The sequence below is a fragment of the Pristiophorus japonicus genome, chromosome 5, assembly GCF_044704955.1.
Source record: "Pristiophorus japonicus isolate sPriJap1 chromosome 5, sPriJap1.hap1, whole genome shotgun sequence".
NCBI classification, from domain to species: Eukaryota; Metazoa; Chordata; class Chondrichthyes; family Pristiophoridae; genus Pristiophorus; species Pristiophorus japonicus.
The window spans coordinates 252,408,312-252,425,734 of NC_091981.1; the positions used below are offsets into that span (position 1 = coordinate 252,408,312).

Genomic DNA, 17,423 nt, shown 5'->3' on the forward strand with positions numbered 1-17,423 from the left:
CGTTGCTAGGTCAAAATCCTGGAATTCCCTCCCTAATGGCACTGTGGGAGTACCTTCAAGAAGGCGACTCACCACCACCTTTTCAAGGGCAATTAGGGATGTGCAATAAATGTTGGCCTTGCCAGTGACGCCCACATCACGTGAATTAATTCAAAAAAGATACATAAATGCAAGTTGTTGTTCTACAAATGCAACCCAACATCCTATTCGCTCTATCATTTCACGACATTGCTCATGACCCTTTAGAGATCATTGCACTAGAATATGCCCAGATATCTTCCTTCTCCACCTGCTTTAATGCTTTTTCCTGAAGAGTGCTCGTATGTTCAGCATACAGCCATGCACAGAACACTGCACTTTTCCAAGTTTAACATCATTTGCCAGTCAAAAGCCCAATTCCCCATTGCTTCAAGATCCACCTGAAGCAGTTGCACACCTTCTACAGTCCTGATACTTGCCCAAATTTTAGAATCATCTGCAAACTTGCTGATTGTGCCTCCAACTAGATTATTAATAAAAATAATAAAGAATAACGGTCCTAACACCGATCCATGCGGGGCAGCTCTGGTGACCAGTCTCTAAACAGATCCAATCTTCAAATGGATCCAAATCCATCTATCTGATGGAGGGTGTCTTCCCTGTGGAGAAGAGACTTTGTCTTCACATGGATAGTTATACCAATGCTGTTGTATATATCTGTCTGCGACAGGTAGGTTGGTATTTGTTCCCTCAATGCCTGACACATGCCCGGTCTGGCAATTCATCACTGAGTATAATCCTGTGCCCTTACTTCCCTCAGTTCTACCTCTAAGTGGTGCTCAACGAGGAGGCATACTGATTTTTCAGTTCAAAACAATAGTAGATGTTGATCAGCAAGAGGTTTCCATGGCCGTGATCTACCTGATGCCTTTGTACTTAAGGTCTGGAGTTGCTGTAGAGGACTCCCAAGGCCACTCACACCTGACTGTATACCACGGTGCCGCCACCTCTGGTGGGTCTGTTCTACTGCTGGATGGGGCACATTTAGCAATGATAATGGTGGGGTTTGGGATGTTGGCTGATAGATGCGACTCTGAAAGTACAGCTATCTCAAAGTAACACTTTACTTACTAGTAAAACAACACTCTTATTGGGCACCAGTCCCCAGATGTTATGTAGAAATGCTTTACAGGGTTAAGTGGGCTGGGATTGCCTGTACACAATACAATATCTGGGTTGTTGCCGATGGGTCCATCTCCTATTTTTCTTGTTATATTCCTTCTGAGTTGTATTTTTTCACACTGTAAATTGCTAGTCTATTTCTGAGAGCACTGTGCTTCAACCACATAGTGTAGACTAGTGTTATGCACAAGCCAAACTGGGTAGAGGTGTAAGATTTTCCTTGCACATATCTGTGCAGCACCTTAGGACTTTTTTTACATTGACAACACTATATAAATGCAATTTTGTATTGTTGCCATTGACTGGAAGGAACTATCTATATTTTGAAATAGCCTGGGTTGAATCCAGAGGTGGCTGACTCCAGAAAATTAATTAAAAAAAAAAAGTTGGGTATAATTAATGCTGACAGGATGTTATCCACATTTATTGGCCATTGCTATTGCTGTGAGCGATTGTTTGTACAATTGAATGGCTTAACTACTTTAGAGGGCACCAAACCTATCACGAAGTGTGGACTAGTCCCGTACAATCCAGACTGGGTAGCAGGTTCCTTACTTTGAAGGAGGTCAGTGAACCAATTGGGATTTTACCACAATCCAGCAGCTTTCATGGCAATTTATCCTGTGCTGGCTCACAAATTACTAGATTTATTGAATTCAATTTCACAACATGCTGTGGTGAAATTTTGAACTCAACCTCTAGGCCACTAGTCCAGAACCACAACTACCAGGCTACTATACACTAACTTGCTGCAGATTCAACTGGTAATGTTATTTCATGGATGGCTCTTGCTCGAGTCCCAAACTGGTCCTAAGTTATACCGCATGAAAATGAATGAAGCTGCAGGCGACATCATTTGGAGCAGCTCTGAGCGGAAGCAGACATAAAGGGCCCAAGTTTCCACAAGAAAAAAAAACGGGCGCCCCTCCGAGCTGGGCGCCCGTTTTTCGCGCCTAAAACAACGCCTAAAAAAATCCTCGGTATTCTCCACCTACCTGTAGGTCCTCTGGCCCTCGGCGCAGTCAGCACGAGCTGTGGGGGGGGCGGAGCCAGGTCCCGGCGCTGAAAACAGTGCTAGGACCTCTGCACATGCGCGCTACAGTTGGCATGCAAGTGCAGTAGCTCCAGGCGCCGAACTGTGTGGGAGGGGCCTGAAGCACGCAGCCCCTAGCCCTGGCCCAATGGCCTCACTGGGGCTGCGTGAATGAGGCTCCCCCCCCTGCACCGACCCGAGACCCGCTCCCCCCACCCCCCCCCCCCGCACCGACCCGAGACCCGCTCCCCCCACCCCCCCCGACCAGACACCCGCTCCCCCCCCCCGCCCCGACCCGACACCCGCTCCCCCGACCCGAGACCCGACACCCGCTCCCCCGACCCGAGACCCGACCCCCGCTCCTCCCCCCCCCGCACTGATCCGACCCGCGCACCTGTTCCCCGGCCCGACGCATCCCCCTCTCCCTCCCTCTCTCTCCCTCCCTCCCCCCCTCACTCCCTCGCCCCCCTCACTCCCTCCCCCCCCTCTCCCTCCCCCCCCTCTCCCTCCCCCCCCTCTCCCTCCCCCCCTCTCTCCCTCCCCCCCTCCCTCCTCCCCCCTCTCTCTCTCCCTCCCCCCCCTCTCTCTCTCCCTCCCTCCCCCCCCTCTCTCTCCCTCCCTCCCCCCCCTCTCTCTCTTTCTCTCTCCCCCCCCTCTCTCTCTTTCTCTCTCCCCCCCCTCCCCCCCCTCTCTCTCCCTCCCCCCTCTCTCTCCCTCTCCCTTCCTCCCCTCTCCCTCCCGTCCCCCCCTCTCTCCCTCCCCTCGCCGCCCCCCTCCCTCCCCGCCCCCCCTCCCTCCCCGCCCCCCCTCCCTCTCTCTCCCCCCCCTCTCTCTCCCTTCCCTCTCTTCCCCCCCCCCCTCTCTCCCCCCCCCTCTCCCTCCCTCCCCCCTCTCTCCCCCCCCTCTCTCCCCCCCCCTCTCCCTCCCTCCCCCCCTCTCTCCCCCCCCTCTCTCCCCCCCCTCTCTCCCCCCCCTCTCTCCCCCCCCTCTCTCCCCCCCCTCTCTCCCCCCCCTCTCTCCCCCCCCTCTCTCCCCCCCCTCTCTCCCCCCCTCTCTCCCCCCCTCTCTCCCCCCCTCTCTCTCCCTCCCCCCCTCTCTCTCCCTCCCCCCCTCTCTCTCCCTTCCCCCCCCTCTCTCCCTTCCCCCCCCTCTCTCCCTTCCCCCCCCTCTCTCCCTCCCCCCCCCTCTCTCCCTTCCCCCCCTCTCTCCCTTCCCCCCCTCTCTCCCTTCCCCCCCTCTCTCCCTTCCCCCCCTCTCTCCCTTCCCCCCCTCTCTCCCTTCCCCCCCTCTCTCCCTTCCCCCCTCTCTCCCTTCCCCCCTCTCTCCCTTCCCCCCTCTCTCTCTCTCCCCCCTCTCTCTCCCTCTCCCCCCTCTCTCTCTCTCTCCCCCCTCCCCCCTCTCTCTCCCCCCCTCCCCCCTCTCTCTCTCTCTCCCCCCCTCCCCCCTCTCTCTCTCTCTCTCCCCCTCCCCCCTCTCTCTCTCTCTCCCCCTCCCCCCTCTCTCTCTCTCTCCCCCCTCTCTCTCTCTCCCTCCCCCTCTCCCTCCCTCCCTCCCTCCCCCTCTCCCCCTCCCGCTCAGCGGCACGAACGGCTGCAGAATTCTCCCTGGCTGAAGCACTTTCACACAGGTAGGAAGATGGTTTATTTAATCTTTTCGTGGCTTATAAATGTTTATTCAGGTTGGATTTATTTGTATAATATTTGTAGAAGTATAAATAAGGATTTATTGTCGAATTTAATGAGTTCCCTTCCACCTCGTTCTGGACGCCTAATTTGTAACCTGCGCCTGATTTTTTAATGTATAGAACAGGTTTTTTCAGTTCTACAAAAATCTTCACTGGCTCCATTCTACTTTAGTTTGGAGTACATTTTCACTGTGGAAGCTTTCAAATCAGGCGTCAGTGGCCGGACACGCCCCCTTTTGAAGAAAAAATTCTGTTCTAAACTAGAACTGTTCTACCTGACTAGAACTGCAGAAAAAAAATGTGGAGAATTGCGATTTCTAAAATAGTCCGTTCTCCACCAGTTGCTCCTAAAAATCAGGCGCGAATCATGTGGAAACTTGGGCCCAAAGTAACAGATTTTGTGCCTTGTGGAAATGGCAGGTTTTCTTCAAAGCTAAACAAATGTATTTTTTCTGTAGCTGTTGGGACTGCATAGCAAGTATTACCCTTTTAACTTTGTGGAAATATTGTAGAAAGCTATTAAATGTTAATAATTAGAGCCCTTTTTAAAAATTCAGATGGGAGTTGCAATTAAGCAATATTTATCCGACAACTGCTTTACTTGAATTTCTTCTAAACGGTTTCTTTGCACAGAAAGCTATAATTATGTCTGAGAGTAAAGTCATTTTAATGTTTATCCTCTTAGAACTAAATTGTTCAGTGTAGCAGGCATGTTTTTTTTAAACAGGTAACCCAAATTAATAAATAAAACCTAACAATAGAAATTATTATATCCTACATTTACAATGGCAACTTATTATTTTTGACCTTTACAGCATGGAAAAGATCCAGTTGGGAACCTGTTGTTGAAGGGCAGTGATGTCAGTCTGATGTTATTGTATCTTATTGTAATCCCATAAATGCATGTTGACTAAGAACCTTTCATGTAGAATGGACAGAGATAAGGAGCAGTCTACAAAGTAAGGGTTAGGCATGGCTGTGACACAAGATGAAACAGAAACAGGTAAAGTAACAGCAAGATTCTAAACTTTTCTATATAAAAGGAGGAACCGATAATTTTTGAATAATTCAATAATTAGATAACCTTGCATATTCAGTTTTCAGTTCTGGCACTGCATATCTGCATTTTGAAAATATTACAATATTATCATAGTTGAAATTGTTTCGCGTTTAGTCTGCTGAAAAATTATGATTTTTGTTGTGAAGCAGGATAGCATTAAAAAGTGAAAATAATCAATGTAAATGCTTGTTTCTATTTTTTTAACATTGATTATTTTTCAATATTGCAAAAAGCCTTTTGGTTATGTACAAATACATATCAAGGTAACTCGTCTGGTCTTGTATCAAAGTTCATTTGCTGTTTGTTCACTGAAAGACAGCTCTTAGCTTTAAAGTTCATGCAGTACTGTATCATGTATCTTGTTGCAAAGGCTTTCTGGCACACCAGTTTAAGTTTTCCACTGTTAAATGATACATTTTAGAAGAAGAAGTTACCTTATTAAACCAGTTGTATATGTTTGGCACAAATCAATTCAAGGAAGTATGATTTGTCTTGTGAGGTAGTTAAGTGTCAGCTATGCAGTAAATCTCTAAGCAGTTGCTTTAATGAAAACATTGCTTATGTACTTGTTCCCTCCCTTCTGTGTGTTTTAGATGGTAGATTCCACATTCTATTGAATTTATCTTGCTGACGTCATTAGATTTCCTGGAATTTGGTGCCAGCAGGGAAATGTACATTTTAAGTAGAAAAGGAGAAGCTTATTGACGTCAGAATGAAATCACAAAAACATATTTGATGTATTGCTATGGTATTCGTGCCAAATTCTATTTGACGTGATAAATTTTAAAATCATAAAAATTGCAGTGTAGGAAGGTCAATTGGCCCAGAGTGCTTGTTCCAGTGCTACTAAACTGGAAATTCAATCTTTCTGCTCTTCGCCACATACTTTTATATTTTTCAAATATTTATCCAATTCTATTTTGAATGATGCTATTTTCTCTTTCTCAATAGTCACTTTTGATAAAGCAATCAATGTTCAAATAACTGTGTGTGTGAAAAATATTCTTCTTGACTTAACAATCTTCAGTTTATGGCCCTCATCACTGATCTGCCAACCAATGGAAACAATCTTTCACTATTTACCCTTTCAAAACCTTTCACAATTTTAATTTATTTGTTCTTGAACTGTGGGCTACAGTAGCAGGACTATATTTATTACCCGTCTTTAGTTGTCCCCGAGAAGATGTTAGTGGGGTTTCTCCTTGATCACATCAGTCTTTGTGATGATGGTGCTCCCATAATTGTGCTAGGATGATGGAGGAATGGCAATGTGTCCAAGTCAAGATGGTGTGTGAATTGGAGATAAATTTGGTGGCAATGGTATTTCCATGATATCGCCGCTCTTTTCCTTCTCGGTCATACAGCTTGCAGGGGAAAGAGGTGCTGTCAGGGGATTATTACGGGAATCAAAGGATATGGGGATTGTGCAGGAAAGTGGAGTTGAGATAGAAGATCAACCATGATCTTATTGAATGGCACAGCAGACTCAAAAGGCCGAATGTCAAAAGTATAACATTTTTTAATTGACATCTTGATGCACATTTTCATTCCTTTTGTTCCATCTCCATTATAAACCATAAATGCTCTTGCATTGCTTAATTGGGTCCCTTGTATATTGATCATGGGAGTACTTCAAACTGACGCTTGGGCAACCAGCATTCAGAATTTTGTCTGTTATTGTGCCAATCTATTAAATTTTGTCACAATGTACCTCAATACCATTTGCATTTTCCTTTTGGGATCACAGGTCAGGTGTGATAGGCATGAGAGCACTTAAACTCTTTTTCAAACTCTTCAAAGTGCATAAAGAATTTACTTCCAGTTAGCTCCCTTTCAGATTCAGACACTGGGGTACAAATACATTGTGTTAGTGATGTCATTGTGCATTTTATATACATACGTCTTCACACAACATTTGGGTCCACTAAGACTAGGGAGATTTACTCTTTTTGTATAACAACATAAGAAATAGGAGCTAAAGTAGGCCATTTGGCCCTTCGAGCCTGCTTTGCCATTCAACTAGATCATGGCTGATCATTCCTCAACTCCATCTTCCTGCACTATCTCCATATCCTTTCATTCCCTTTGTTCCTTTCAGTCTTGAATAGACTCAACAACTGAGCATCCACAGCTCTTTCGGGTAGAGAATTCCAAAGATTCATAACCCTTTGAATGAAGACATTTCTCATCTGTCCTAAATGGCCGACCTTTTATTTTGAGACTGTGACCCGGTGTTCTAGATTCCCCAGCCAGGGGAAACATCTTCTCATCATTAACCGTGTCAAGCCCCTTAAGAATGTTTTATGTTTCAATTAGATCACCTCTCATTCTTCTAAACTCTAGGGAATATAGGACTAGTCTACTCCATCTCTCCTTTATAGGACAATCCCTTCCTCCCAGGAACTAATCCAGTGAACCTTCATTGCACTCCCTCTAAGGCAAGTATGTTTTTCCTTGGGTAAGGAGACCATAACTGTACACCAATGCCCTATATAAATGCAGTAAGACTTCTTTACTCTTACAAGAACATAACAAATAGGAGTAGGAGTAGGTCATCTGGCCCCTCGACCCTGCTCCGCCATTTAATAAGATCATGGCTGATCTGATCTTGGGCTCAGCTCCACTTCCCTGTCCGCTCCCCATAACCCTTCACTTCCTTATTATTCAAAACTCTTGTCTATCTCCACCTTAAATATATTCAATGACCCAGTCTCCACAGCTCTCTGGGGCAGAGAATTCCATAGATTTACAACCCTCAGAAAATAAATTTCTCATCATCTCAGTTCTAAATGGGTGAACCCTTATTCTTAAACTATGCCCCCGAGTTCTAGATTCCCCTACAAGTGGAAACATCCTCTCTGCATCTATCTTGTCGAGCCCCCTCAGTATCTCTTGTATGTTTCTACAGGATCACCTCTCAATCTTCTAAACTCCAATGAGTGTAGGGTCAATCTGCTCAACCTTTCTGCATAAGTCAACCCTTTCATCTCAGGAATCAACCTAGTGAACCTTCTTTGAACAGCCTCCAATGCAAGTATGCCCCTCCTTAAATAAAAGAGACTAAAACTGTATGCAGTACTCTAGGTGTGTTCTCACCAGTACCCTGTACAGTAGTGGCAGGGCTCCCCTGCTTTTCTACTCCATCCCCCTTGCAATAAAGGCCAACACTCCATTTGTCTTCCTGATTACTTGCTGTACCTGCACACTAACTTTTTGTATTTCATGCACAAGGGATTCCTCTGTACTGCAGCATTTTGTAATCTCTCTTCATTTAAATGATAATTTGCTTTTTATTTTTCCTGCCAAAGTGGATAACCTCACACTTTCCCACATTATACTCCATCTGCCAAATGTTTTCCCACTCACTTAGCTTGTCTATATCCCTTTGCAGAGTATTTGTGTCCTCCTCACAACTTGCTTTTCCACCCATCTTTGTATCATCAGCAAATTTTGCTACATTAACCTTAGTCCATTCATCCAAGTCATTAATATAGATTGTAAATAGTTTTTATATTTCTTGCTAGTTTACTCTCATAATCCATCTTGTCTCTATTTTTTTTTAGTCGTCCTTTGCTGGTTTAAAAAAATTTCCCAATCCCTCCCACTAATCTTGACAACTTTGGACACTGTTTTCAACCTGATACCATCCTTTACTTCCTTAGTTAGCCACGGATGGTTCTCCCTTCTCAAAGTCTTTCCTTCTCACTGGAATATATTTTTGTTCAGAGTTATGAAATATCTCTTTAAATATCTATCACTGATTATACTTTAATCTATTTTCCCAGTCCACTTTAGCCAACTCTGCTTTCATACCTTTGTAATCGCCTTTATTTAAGATCAGGACACTGGTTTGAGACCCAACTTTCTCACCCTCTAACTGAATTTGAAATTCAACCATGCTATGATCACTCTTTCCTAGAGGATCCTGTACTACGAGATCATTTATTAATCCTGTCTCATTAGCCAGTACCAGATCCCACACTATGGACAGTAGGAGTATGTGTGCATGCCTGGTCTGTGCAGCAGAGCTTCGTCTCCAGTTGTCTTGGATAACCCTTGCCACTGGATCAAGACCTAGCTCTGTCAAACCTGTGTGGGGGCTGGTGTGTAATGGCCACCCCAAGTTAAAAGAATCCACGCACAGGCATCTTTCACCCTTCAATATGTAGTTCGGAACCTGGAATATCAGGTCCCTCATTGAAACACCTTTTTGGTGTGGAAGTGGGTCTTCCTCGATACGAGGGACTGCCTAATATTACCAGATCTAAGATAGCCTGCTCCCTAGTTGGTTCCACAACATACTGTTCAAGGAAACCATCCCGGATACATTCTATAAACTCTTCTTCAAGGCTACCATTGCCAATTTGATTTGTCCAATCAATATGAAGATTAAAATCGCCCATGATTATTGCCGTACCTTTATCACAAGCTTCCATTATTTCTTGATTTATACTCTAATCAACAGTGTAGCTACAGTTAGGGGGCCTATAGACTACCCCCACCAGTGACTTCTTCCCCTTATTTCTTAACACCACCCAAACTGATTCTCCATCTTGATCTTCTGAGCCAATATAATTTCTCACTACTACACTGATCTAATCCTTTATTAACAGAGCTACCCCACCTCCTTTTCCTTTCTGTCTATCCTTCCGAATTGTCAAATATCCCTGAATATTCAGTTCCAGCCTTGGTCACCTTGCAACCATGTCTCTGTAATGACTATCAGATCATATCCATTTATATCTATTTGTGCTGTCAACTCACCCATCTTGTTAAGAATGCTGCGTGCATTCAGATAAAGAGCTTTTAATTTTGTCTTTTTACCATATTTCCTTCTTTGACCACACTTTCTGATGCACTCTTATTTTTATACATTCTATCCCTTCCTGTCACACTCTGGTTATCATTTCCCCCATCGCTACTCTGCTCTATTGCCTTCTCCTTTATTCTTGACTTTTTAAATTTACGCTCACCTGAACCCTCCCCCCCATTATTTAGTTTAAAGCCCTCTCTACAGCCCTAGTTATTTGATTCGCCAGGGAGGGCTTCGGCCGGGTCAGTGGCCCGGCAGCCAACTGGGGGTGCCAAGCTGACCGTTGGTGGCCCAGCCGAACCCGTGGCCGCCATTATCGTGCCGACTTCAGAGTTGGCCGACAATTAAAATAAAATGGCATCCACGGCGGTGCGCCCTCCCCTTTTAGGGCGGATGTGCCGCACAGCCACTGGCAGCTTCACGCCAGGAAGAGTGTCGGGCGGCGACGGCTCTGCGAGGCAATTTCACTTGCAGGACAGAAAGGGGTCGCCACTGGGCAGAAAGCGGTTGGTGTGTGCCCGACGGGTTGGGAACATGGGGCGCGGCGGAAACTGTTTCCGCCGGCCAGGGGCCAATTTCCCATGGGTCGGATCGTCTGCCTGTCCCCGGTCGGAAAGGCCTTACCGCCCCATTATCAAGAATGGAACTTAATGAGTGGGGCAATTTCGGCCCCATAAAATCATAGAAATTTACAGCACGGAAGGAGGCCATTTCGGCTCATCATGTCCATGACGGCCGACAAAGAGCTATCCAGCCTAATCCCACTTTCCAGCTCTTGGTCCATAGTCTTTAATTGATGGCACTTCAAGTGCATATCCAAGTACTATTTAAAAGTTTCTGCGTCTAGCACCCTTTCAAGCAGTGAGTGCCATACCCCCACCCTCTGGGTGAAAACAATTCCCCTCAAATCCCCTCTAAATCTCCTACCAATTACTTTAAATCTATGCCCCCTGGTTGTTGGCCCCTCTGCTAAGGGAAATAGGTCCTTCCTATCCACTCTGTCGAGGCCTCTCATAATTTTATACCTCAATAAGGTCTCCCCTCAGCTTGCACTGTTCCAAAGAAAACAAACCGAGCCTATCCAATCTTTGCTCATAGCTAAAATTCTCCAATCCTCGTAAATTTCCTCTGTACCCTCTCTAGTGCAATCACATCTTTCCTGTAATGCGGTGACCAGAACTACACGCAGTACTCTAGCTGTGGCCTAACTAGTGTTTGTACAGTTCAAGCATAACCTCCCTGCTCTTGTATTCTATGCCTCAACTAATAATGGTAAGTATTCCGTATGCCTTCTTAACCACCTTATCGACCTGGCCTGCTACCTTCAGGGATCTGTGGACATGCACTCCCAAGGTCCCTTTGTTCCTCTACACTTCTCTGTCCTATGATTTAATCCCTTGCCTTGTTGGCTCTCCCCAAATGCATTACCTCATACTTCTCCGGATTGAGTTTCATTTGCCACTGTTCTGCCTACCTGACCAGTTCATTGATGTCTTCCTGCAGTCTACAGCTTTCTTCTTCATTGTCAACCACACAGCCAATTTTTGTATCATCTGCAAACCTCTTACCCCCTACATTCAAGTCTAAATCATTGATATATAACACAAAAAGCAGGGGACCCAGCACTGAGCCCTGCTGAACCCCACTGGAAACCGCCTTCCAGTCACAAAAACACCCATTAACCATTACCCTTTGCTTCTTGCTTCTGAGCCAATTTTGAATCCAACTTGAAACTTTGCCTTGGATCCCATGGGCTTTTACTTTTGTGACCAGTCTGCCATGTAGGACGTTATCAAAAACCTTGCTAAAATCTATATACACTATATCAAATGCAAGACCCTCATCAATCCTCCTTGTTACCTCCTCAAAAAATTCAATCAAATTAGTTGACATGACCTTCCCGTAACAAATCCATGCTGACTGTCCCTGATTAATCTGTATCTTTCTAAATGAAGATTTATCCTGTCCCTCAGAATTTTCTCCAATAATTTTCCCACTACTGAGATTAGGCTGACTGGCCTATAATTACTCGGTCTATCCCTTTCTCCCTTTTTAAACAAAGGTACAACATTAGCAGTCCTCCAGTCCTCCGGCACCACACCTGTAGCCAGAGAGGATTGGAAAATGATGGTCAGAGCATCTGCTATTTCCTCTTTTGTTTCTCTTAACAGCCTGGGATACATTTCATCCAGGCCTGAGGATTTATCCACTTTCAAAGCTGCTAAAGCTCTTCTCCTACTATGTTTATTTCATCTAATATTTCACACTTCTCCTCCCTGATTGCCATGTCTGCATCGCCCCTTGCCTTTGTGAAAACAGATGCAAAGTATTCATTAAGAACCATACCCACTTCTTCCGACTCCACATACAGATTACCTTTAAGGTCTCGAATAGGCTCTGGTCATTCTTTAGTTATCTTATTCCTACTAATGTATTTATAAAACATCTTTGGGATTTCCTTGATTTTATAATAAGAACATAAGAATTAGGAACAGGAGTAGGCCATCTAGCCCCTTGAGCCTGCTCTGCCATTCAACAAGATCATGGCTGATCTGGCCGTGGACTCAGCTCCACTGACCCGCCCACTCCCCGTAACCGTTAATTCCCTTATTGGTTAAAAATCTATCTATCTGTGATTTGAATACATTCAATGAGCTAGCCTCAACTGCTTCCTTGGGCAGAGAATTCCACAGATTCACAACCATCTGGGAGAAGAAATTCCTTCTCGACTCGGTTTTAAATTGGCTCCCCCGTATTTTGAGGCTGTGCCCCCTAGTTCTAGTCTCCCCGACAAGTGGAAACAACCTCTTTGCCTCTATCTTGCCTATCCCTTTCATTATTTTAAATGTTTCTATAAGATCAGCCCTCATCCTTCTGAACTCCAACGAGTAAAGACCCAGTCTACTCAATCTATCATCATAAGGTAACCCCCTCATCTCCAGAATCAGCCTAGTGAATGGTCTCTGTACCCCTTCCAAAGCTAGTATATCTTTCCTTAAGAAAGGTGACCAAAACTGCACGCAGTACTCCAGGTGCGGCCTCACCAATACCCTATACAGTTGCAGCAGGACCTCCCTGCTTTTGTACTCCATCCCTCTCGCAATGAAGGCCATCATTCCATTCGCCTTCCTGATTACCTGCTACAGCTGCAAACTAACTTTTTGGAATTCATGCACAAGGACTCCCTCTGCACCGCAGCATGTTGTAATTTCTCCCCATTCAAATAATATTTCTTTTTACTGTTTTTTTTTCCCCAAGCTGGATGACCTCACATTTTCCGAAATTCTATTCCATCTGCCAAACCTTAGCCCATTCGCTTAACCTATCTAAATCTCTTTGCAGCCTCTCTGTGTCCTCTACACAACCCGCTTTCCCACTAATCTTTGTATCATCTGCAAATGTTGTTACACTACACTCTGTCCCCTCTTCCAGGTCATCTATGTATATTGTAAACAGTTGTGGTTCCAGCACCGATCCCTGTGGCACACCACTAACCACCGATTTCCAACCCAAAAAGGACCCATTTATCCCGACTCTCTGCTTTTGTTAGCTAGCCAATTCTCTATCCATGCTAATACATTTCCTCTGACTCCGTGTACCTTTATCTTCTGCAGTAACCTTTTGTGTGGCACCTTTTCGAATGCCTTTTGGAAATCTAAATACACCACATCCATCGGTACACCTCTATCCACCATGCTCGTTATATCCTCAAAGAATTCCAGTAAATTAGTTAAACATGATTTCCCCTTCATGAATCCATGTTGCATCTGCTTGATTGCACTATTCCTATCGAGATGTCCCGCTATTTCTTCCTTAATGATAGCTTCAAGCATTTTCCCCACTACAGATGTTAAACTAACCGGCCTATAGTTACCTGCCTTTTGTCTGCCCCCTTTTTTAAACAGAGGTATTACATTAGCTGCTTTCCAATCCGCTGGTACCTCCCCAGAATCCAGAGAATTTTGGTAGATTATAACGAATGCATCTGCTATAACTTCTGCCATCTCTTTTAATACCCTAGGATGCATTTCATCAGGATCAGGGGACTTGTCTACCCTGAGTCCCATTAGCCTGTCCAGCACTACCCCCCTAGTGATGGTGATTATCTCAAGGTCCTCCCTTCCCACATTCCCGTGACCAGCAATTTTTGGCATGGTTTTTGTGTCTTCCACTGTGAAGACCGAAGCAAAATAATTGTTTAAGGTCTCAGCCATTTCCACATTTCCCATTATTAAATCCCCCTTCTCATCATCTAAGGGACCAACATTTACTTTAGTCACTCTTTTCCGTTTTATATATCTGTAAAAGCTTTTACTATCTGTTTTTATGTTTTGCGCAAGTTTACTTTCGTAATCTATCTTTCCTTTCTTTATTGCTTTCTTAGTCATTCTTTGCTGTCGTTTAAAATTTTCCCAATCTTCTCGTTTCCACTAACCTTGGCCACCTTATACGCATTGGTTTTTAATTTGATACTCTCCTTTATTTCCTTGGTTATCCACGGCTGGTTATCCCTTCTCTTACCGCCTTTCTTTTTCACTGGAATATATTTTTGTTGAGCACTATGAAAGAGCTCCTCAAAAGTCCTCCACTGTTCCTCAATTGTGCCACCGTTTAGTCTGTTTCCAGTCTACTTTAGCCAACTCTGCCCTCATCCCACTGTAATCCCCTTTGTTTAAGCATAGTACGCTCGTTTCTGACACAACTTCCTCACCCTCAATCTGTATTACAAATTCAGCCATACTGTGATCACTCATTCTGAGAGGATCTTTTACTCGGAGATCGTTTATTTTTCCTGTCTCATTACACAGGACCAGATCTAAGATAGCTTGCTCCTTTGTAGGTTCTGTAACATACTGTTCAAAGAAACAATCCCGTCTGCTTTCTATGAATTCCTCCTCCAGGCCACCCCGTGCGATTTGGTTTGACCAATCGATATGTAGCTTAAAATCCCCCATGATTACTGCCGTTCCTTTTTCACATGCCTCCATTATTCCCTTGATTATTGCCCGCCCCACCGTGAAGTTATTATTTGGGGGCCTATAAACTACGCCCACCAGTGACTTTTTCCCCTTACTATCTCAAATCTCCACCCACAATGATTCAACATTTTGTTCATTAGAGCCAATATCGTCTCTCACAACTGCCCTGATATCATCCTTTATTAACAGAGCTATCCCACCTCCTTTCCCTTTTTGTCTATCTTTCTGAATTGTCAGATACCCCTGTATGTTTAATTCCCAGTCTTGGCCACCCTGCAACCACGTTTCTGTAATGGCCACCAAATCATACCCATTTGTAATGATTTGTGCCGTCAACTCATTTACTTTATTTCAAATGCTGCGTGCGTTTAGGTAGAGTGTTTTAATACTAGTTTTTAAACCATGAATTTTAGTTTTGACCCCTCCTGCAGCCCCTTTATATTCATACATATTGTCCCTTCCTATCACCTTGTGGTTTACACTTACCCCAGTGCTACTCTGCTCTGTTGCCTCCTGCCTTTTGCATTCTTTCTTGGGGTCCTGTTCATCTGAGCTCTCACTCACTCTAACTAGCTCAGAGCCCTCTCCTTGCACTCTCTGTACCTTTCACACTACTTCTGTTATTTGCCAAAATGTTTTCATGCTCTCTCTTTGCCTTCCTAATTTCCTTTTTAATTTCACCCCTACACTTTCTATACTCCTCTAGAGTTTCTGCAGTAATGAGCCCTCGATATCTGTCATAAGCCTCCCTTTTTTTTCTTTATCCTACCCTGTAAGTCCCGTGACATCCAGGGGTCTCTAGATTTTGTTAATCCTATCCTTTTTCTTTGAGGGAACTTACTTGCTGTGAACCCTTAGGATCTGCTCCTCGAATGCCTCCCACTGCTCTCACTGATTTACCTTCCAATCGTTGTTTCCAGTCCACCTTGGCTAAATCACCTCCCAGCTTAGTAAAATTGGCTTTTCCGCAATTGAAAACCTTTATTATTGGTCCATCTTTGTCCTTTTCCATAACTACCCTAAATCTAACTGAATTATGATCACTAGCACCAAAATGCTCTCCCACTGATACCCCTTCCACCTGCCCAGCTTCATTCCCTAAAGTTAAGTCCAGAACTGCCCTTTCCTTTGTTGGGCTTGTTACATACTGGCCACAGAAGTTCTTCCTAAATGCATTTTAGGAATCTTGCACTCTCTATACCTTTCACACTACTTCTATCCCAGCTAATATTAGGGTAGTTGAAATCCCCTACTATTACTGACCTATAGTTTTTGCACTTCTCAGAAATTTGCCGACATATTTGCTCTTTTATCTCCCTCTGACAGTTTGGGGGTCTATAGTACATTCCCAGAAGTGTGATCGCCCCTTTTTTTTTCTTCAGTTCAACCTATATGGCCTCATTTGATGATCCTTCTAACATATCATCCCTCCTCACAGCTCTAATTGTTTCTTTAATTAATACTGCGACCCCTCCCCCTCCTTTTTTATCCCCGTCTGAACTCCCTGTAACCAGGAATGTTGAGCTGCCATACCTGCCCTTTTAGCCATGTCTCAGTAATAGCTGTAATATCATACTCCCAAGTGTCTATCTGTGCTCTCAGCTCATCTGCCTTATTCCCTAGACTTCTTGCATTGAAGTATATATCATTTAGCACAGCCAAACTTCCTTGTTGTCTATTTTCTCTCTGTTTCCTCTGCCTTCCAAATTCACTTTCTAATTTTCTGCTTTCCAATTCCAGCTTTGCTTCTCTCCCTTCTGAATCTACTCTCAGGTTTCCATCCCCCTGCCAAGCTAGTTTAAACTTTCACCAATAGCACTAGCAAACTGACTGGCCTATAGTTGCTGGGTTTATCTTTACACCCCCTTTTTTGAACAAGGGTGTAACATTTGCATTTCTCCATCCCTGTTTCTAAGGAGACTGCAATTTTACGGCCAATACCTCCGCGATTTCTTCCTTCACTTCCCTCAGCGCCCTAGGATGTATCCCATCCAGTCTGGTCACTTAGCTACTTTAAGTACAGCCAGTCCTTCTAGTACCTTGTTTTTATCAATTCTTATTCCATTCAGTATCTCCTCTACCTCCTCCTTTACTATGTCTATGGCAGCATCTTCTTCTTTGGTGAAGAGAGATGCAAAATACTCATTTAGTACCTCAGTCATACTCTCTGTCTCCATGCGTAGGTCTCCTTTTTGGTCCCAATTGGCCCGACCCCTCCTCTTACTACCTGTTTACTACTTATGGGCCCAAATTTCCCCAGCTGCCTAGAGCGGCGTAGTTAGGGGTAGCACGCCTACTTTGTGAGCCAAAAAAAGCGCTGAAAATTTACCTTCCACTTTGGCCACTCCCTCGTCATCCAGTTCCAGTGGCATGGAGCTGCAGAGCCTGCGGGGGGTGGAGCTTCGGCCGCGCTTGCTCAGCGCAGCCGGCAGGTGGGCGGGGCTTGGGCCCAGCGTCTCGTGGCGTGCCGGCAGGGGGATGCATGTCCTTTTGATCGTGCGTATTTCAGCGTGTTTCAGCATGCGCAGTGGAGCAGGAAGCTTGGCAATCAGCCAATTAAAGAGAGAGCATCCTCCGTGCTCAGCAGCATTGGCAATGGACCATATATAAAGGTAAGGTGTGAATAGTGATTTTTGGGTGGCTGAGGGAGTGAAAGGAGTGCTGGATAGGTGGAAGAAAGGTGAGAACTGTGA

At 44.8% G+C, this 17,423-nt stretch overlaps 1 protein-coding gene across 5 annotated transcripts in view; it reads left to right on the top strand.

The window, feature by feature from the left end:
• LOC139264674 (cAMP-responsive element modulator-like) overlaps positions 1 to 17,423 on the top strand; it is a 186,526-nt gene that overhangs the window by 120,886 nt on the left and 48,217 nt on the right. Inside the window, exon 1 of one of the 5 annotated variants that reach the window (XM_070881562.1) lies at positions 4,811 to 4,881. The exons of the other annotated variants lie outside the window; for them this stretch is intronic. Coding sequence (XP_070737663.1) covers positions 4,851 to 4,881 — 31 coding nt within the window. The 5' untranslated portion in view covers positions 4,811 to 4,850. Of the gene's footprint in view, positions 1 to 4,810; positions 4,882 to 17,423 lie in introns of those variants that run through there. 5 annotated transcript variants of the gene reach the window in all.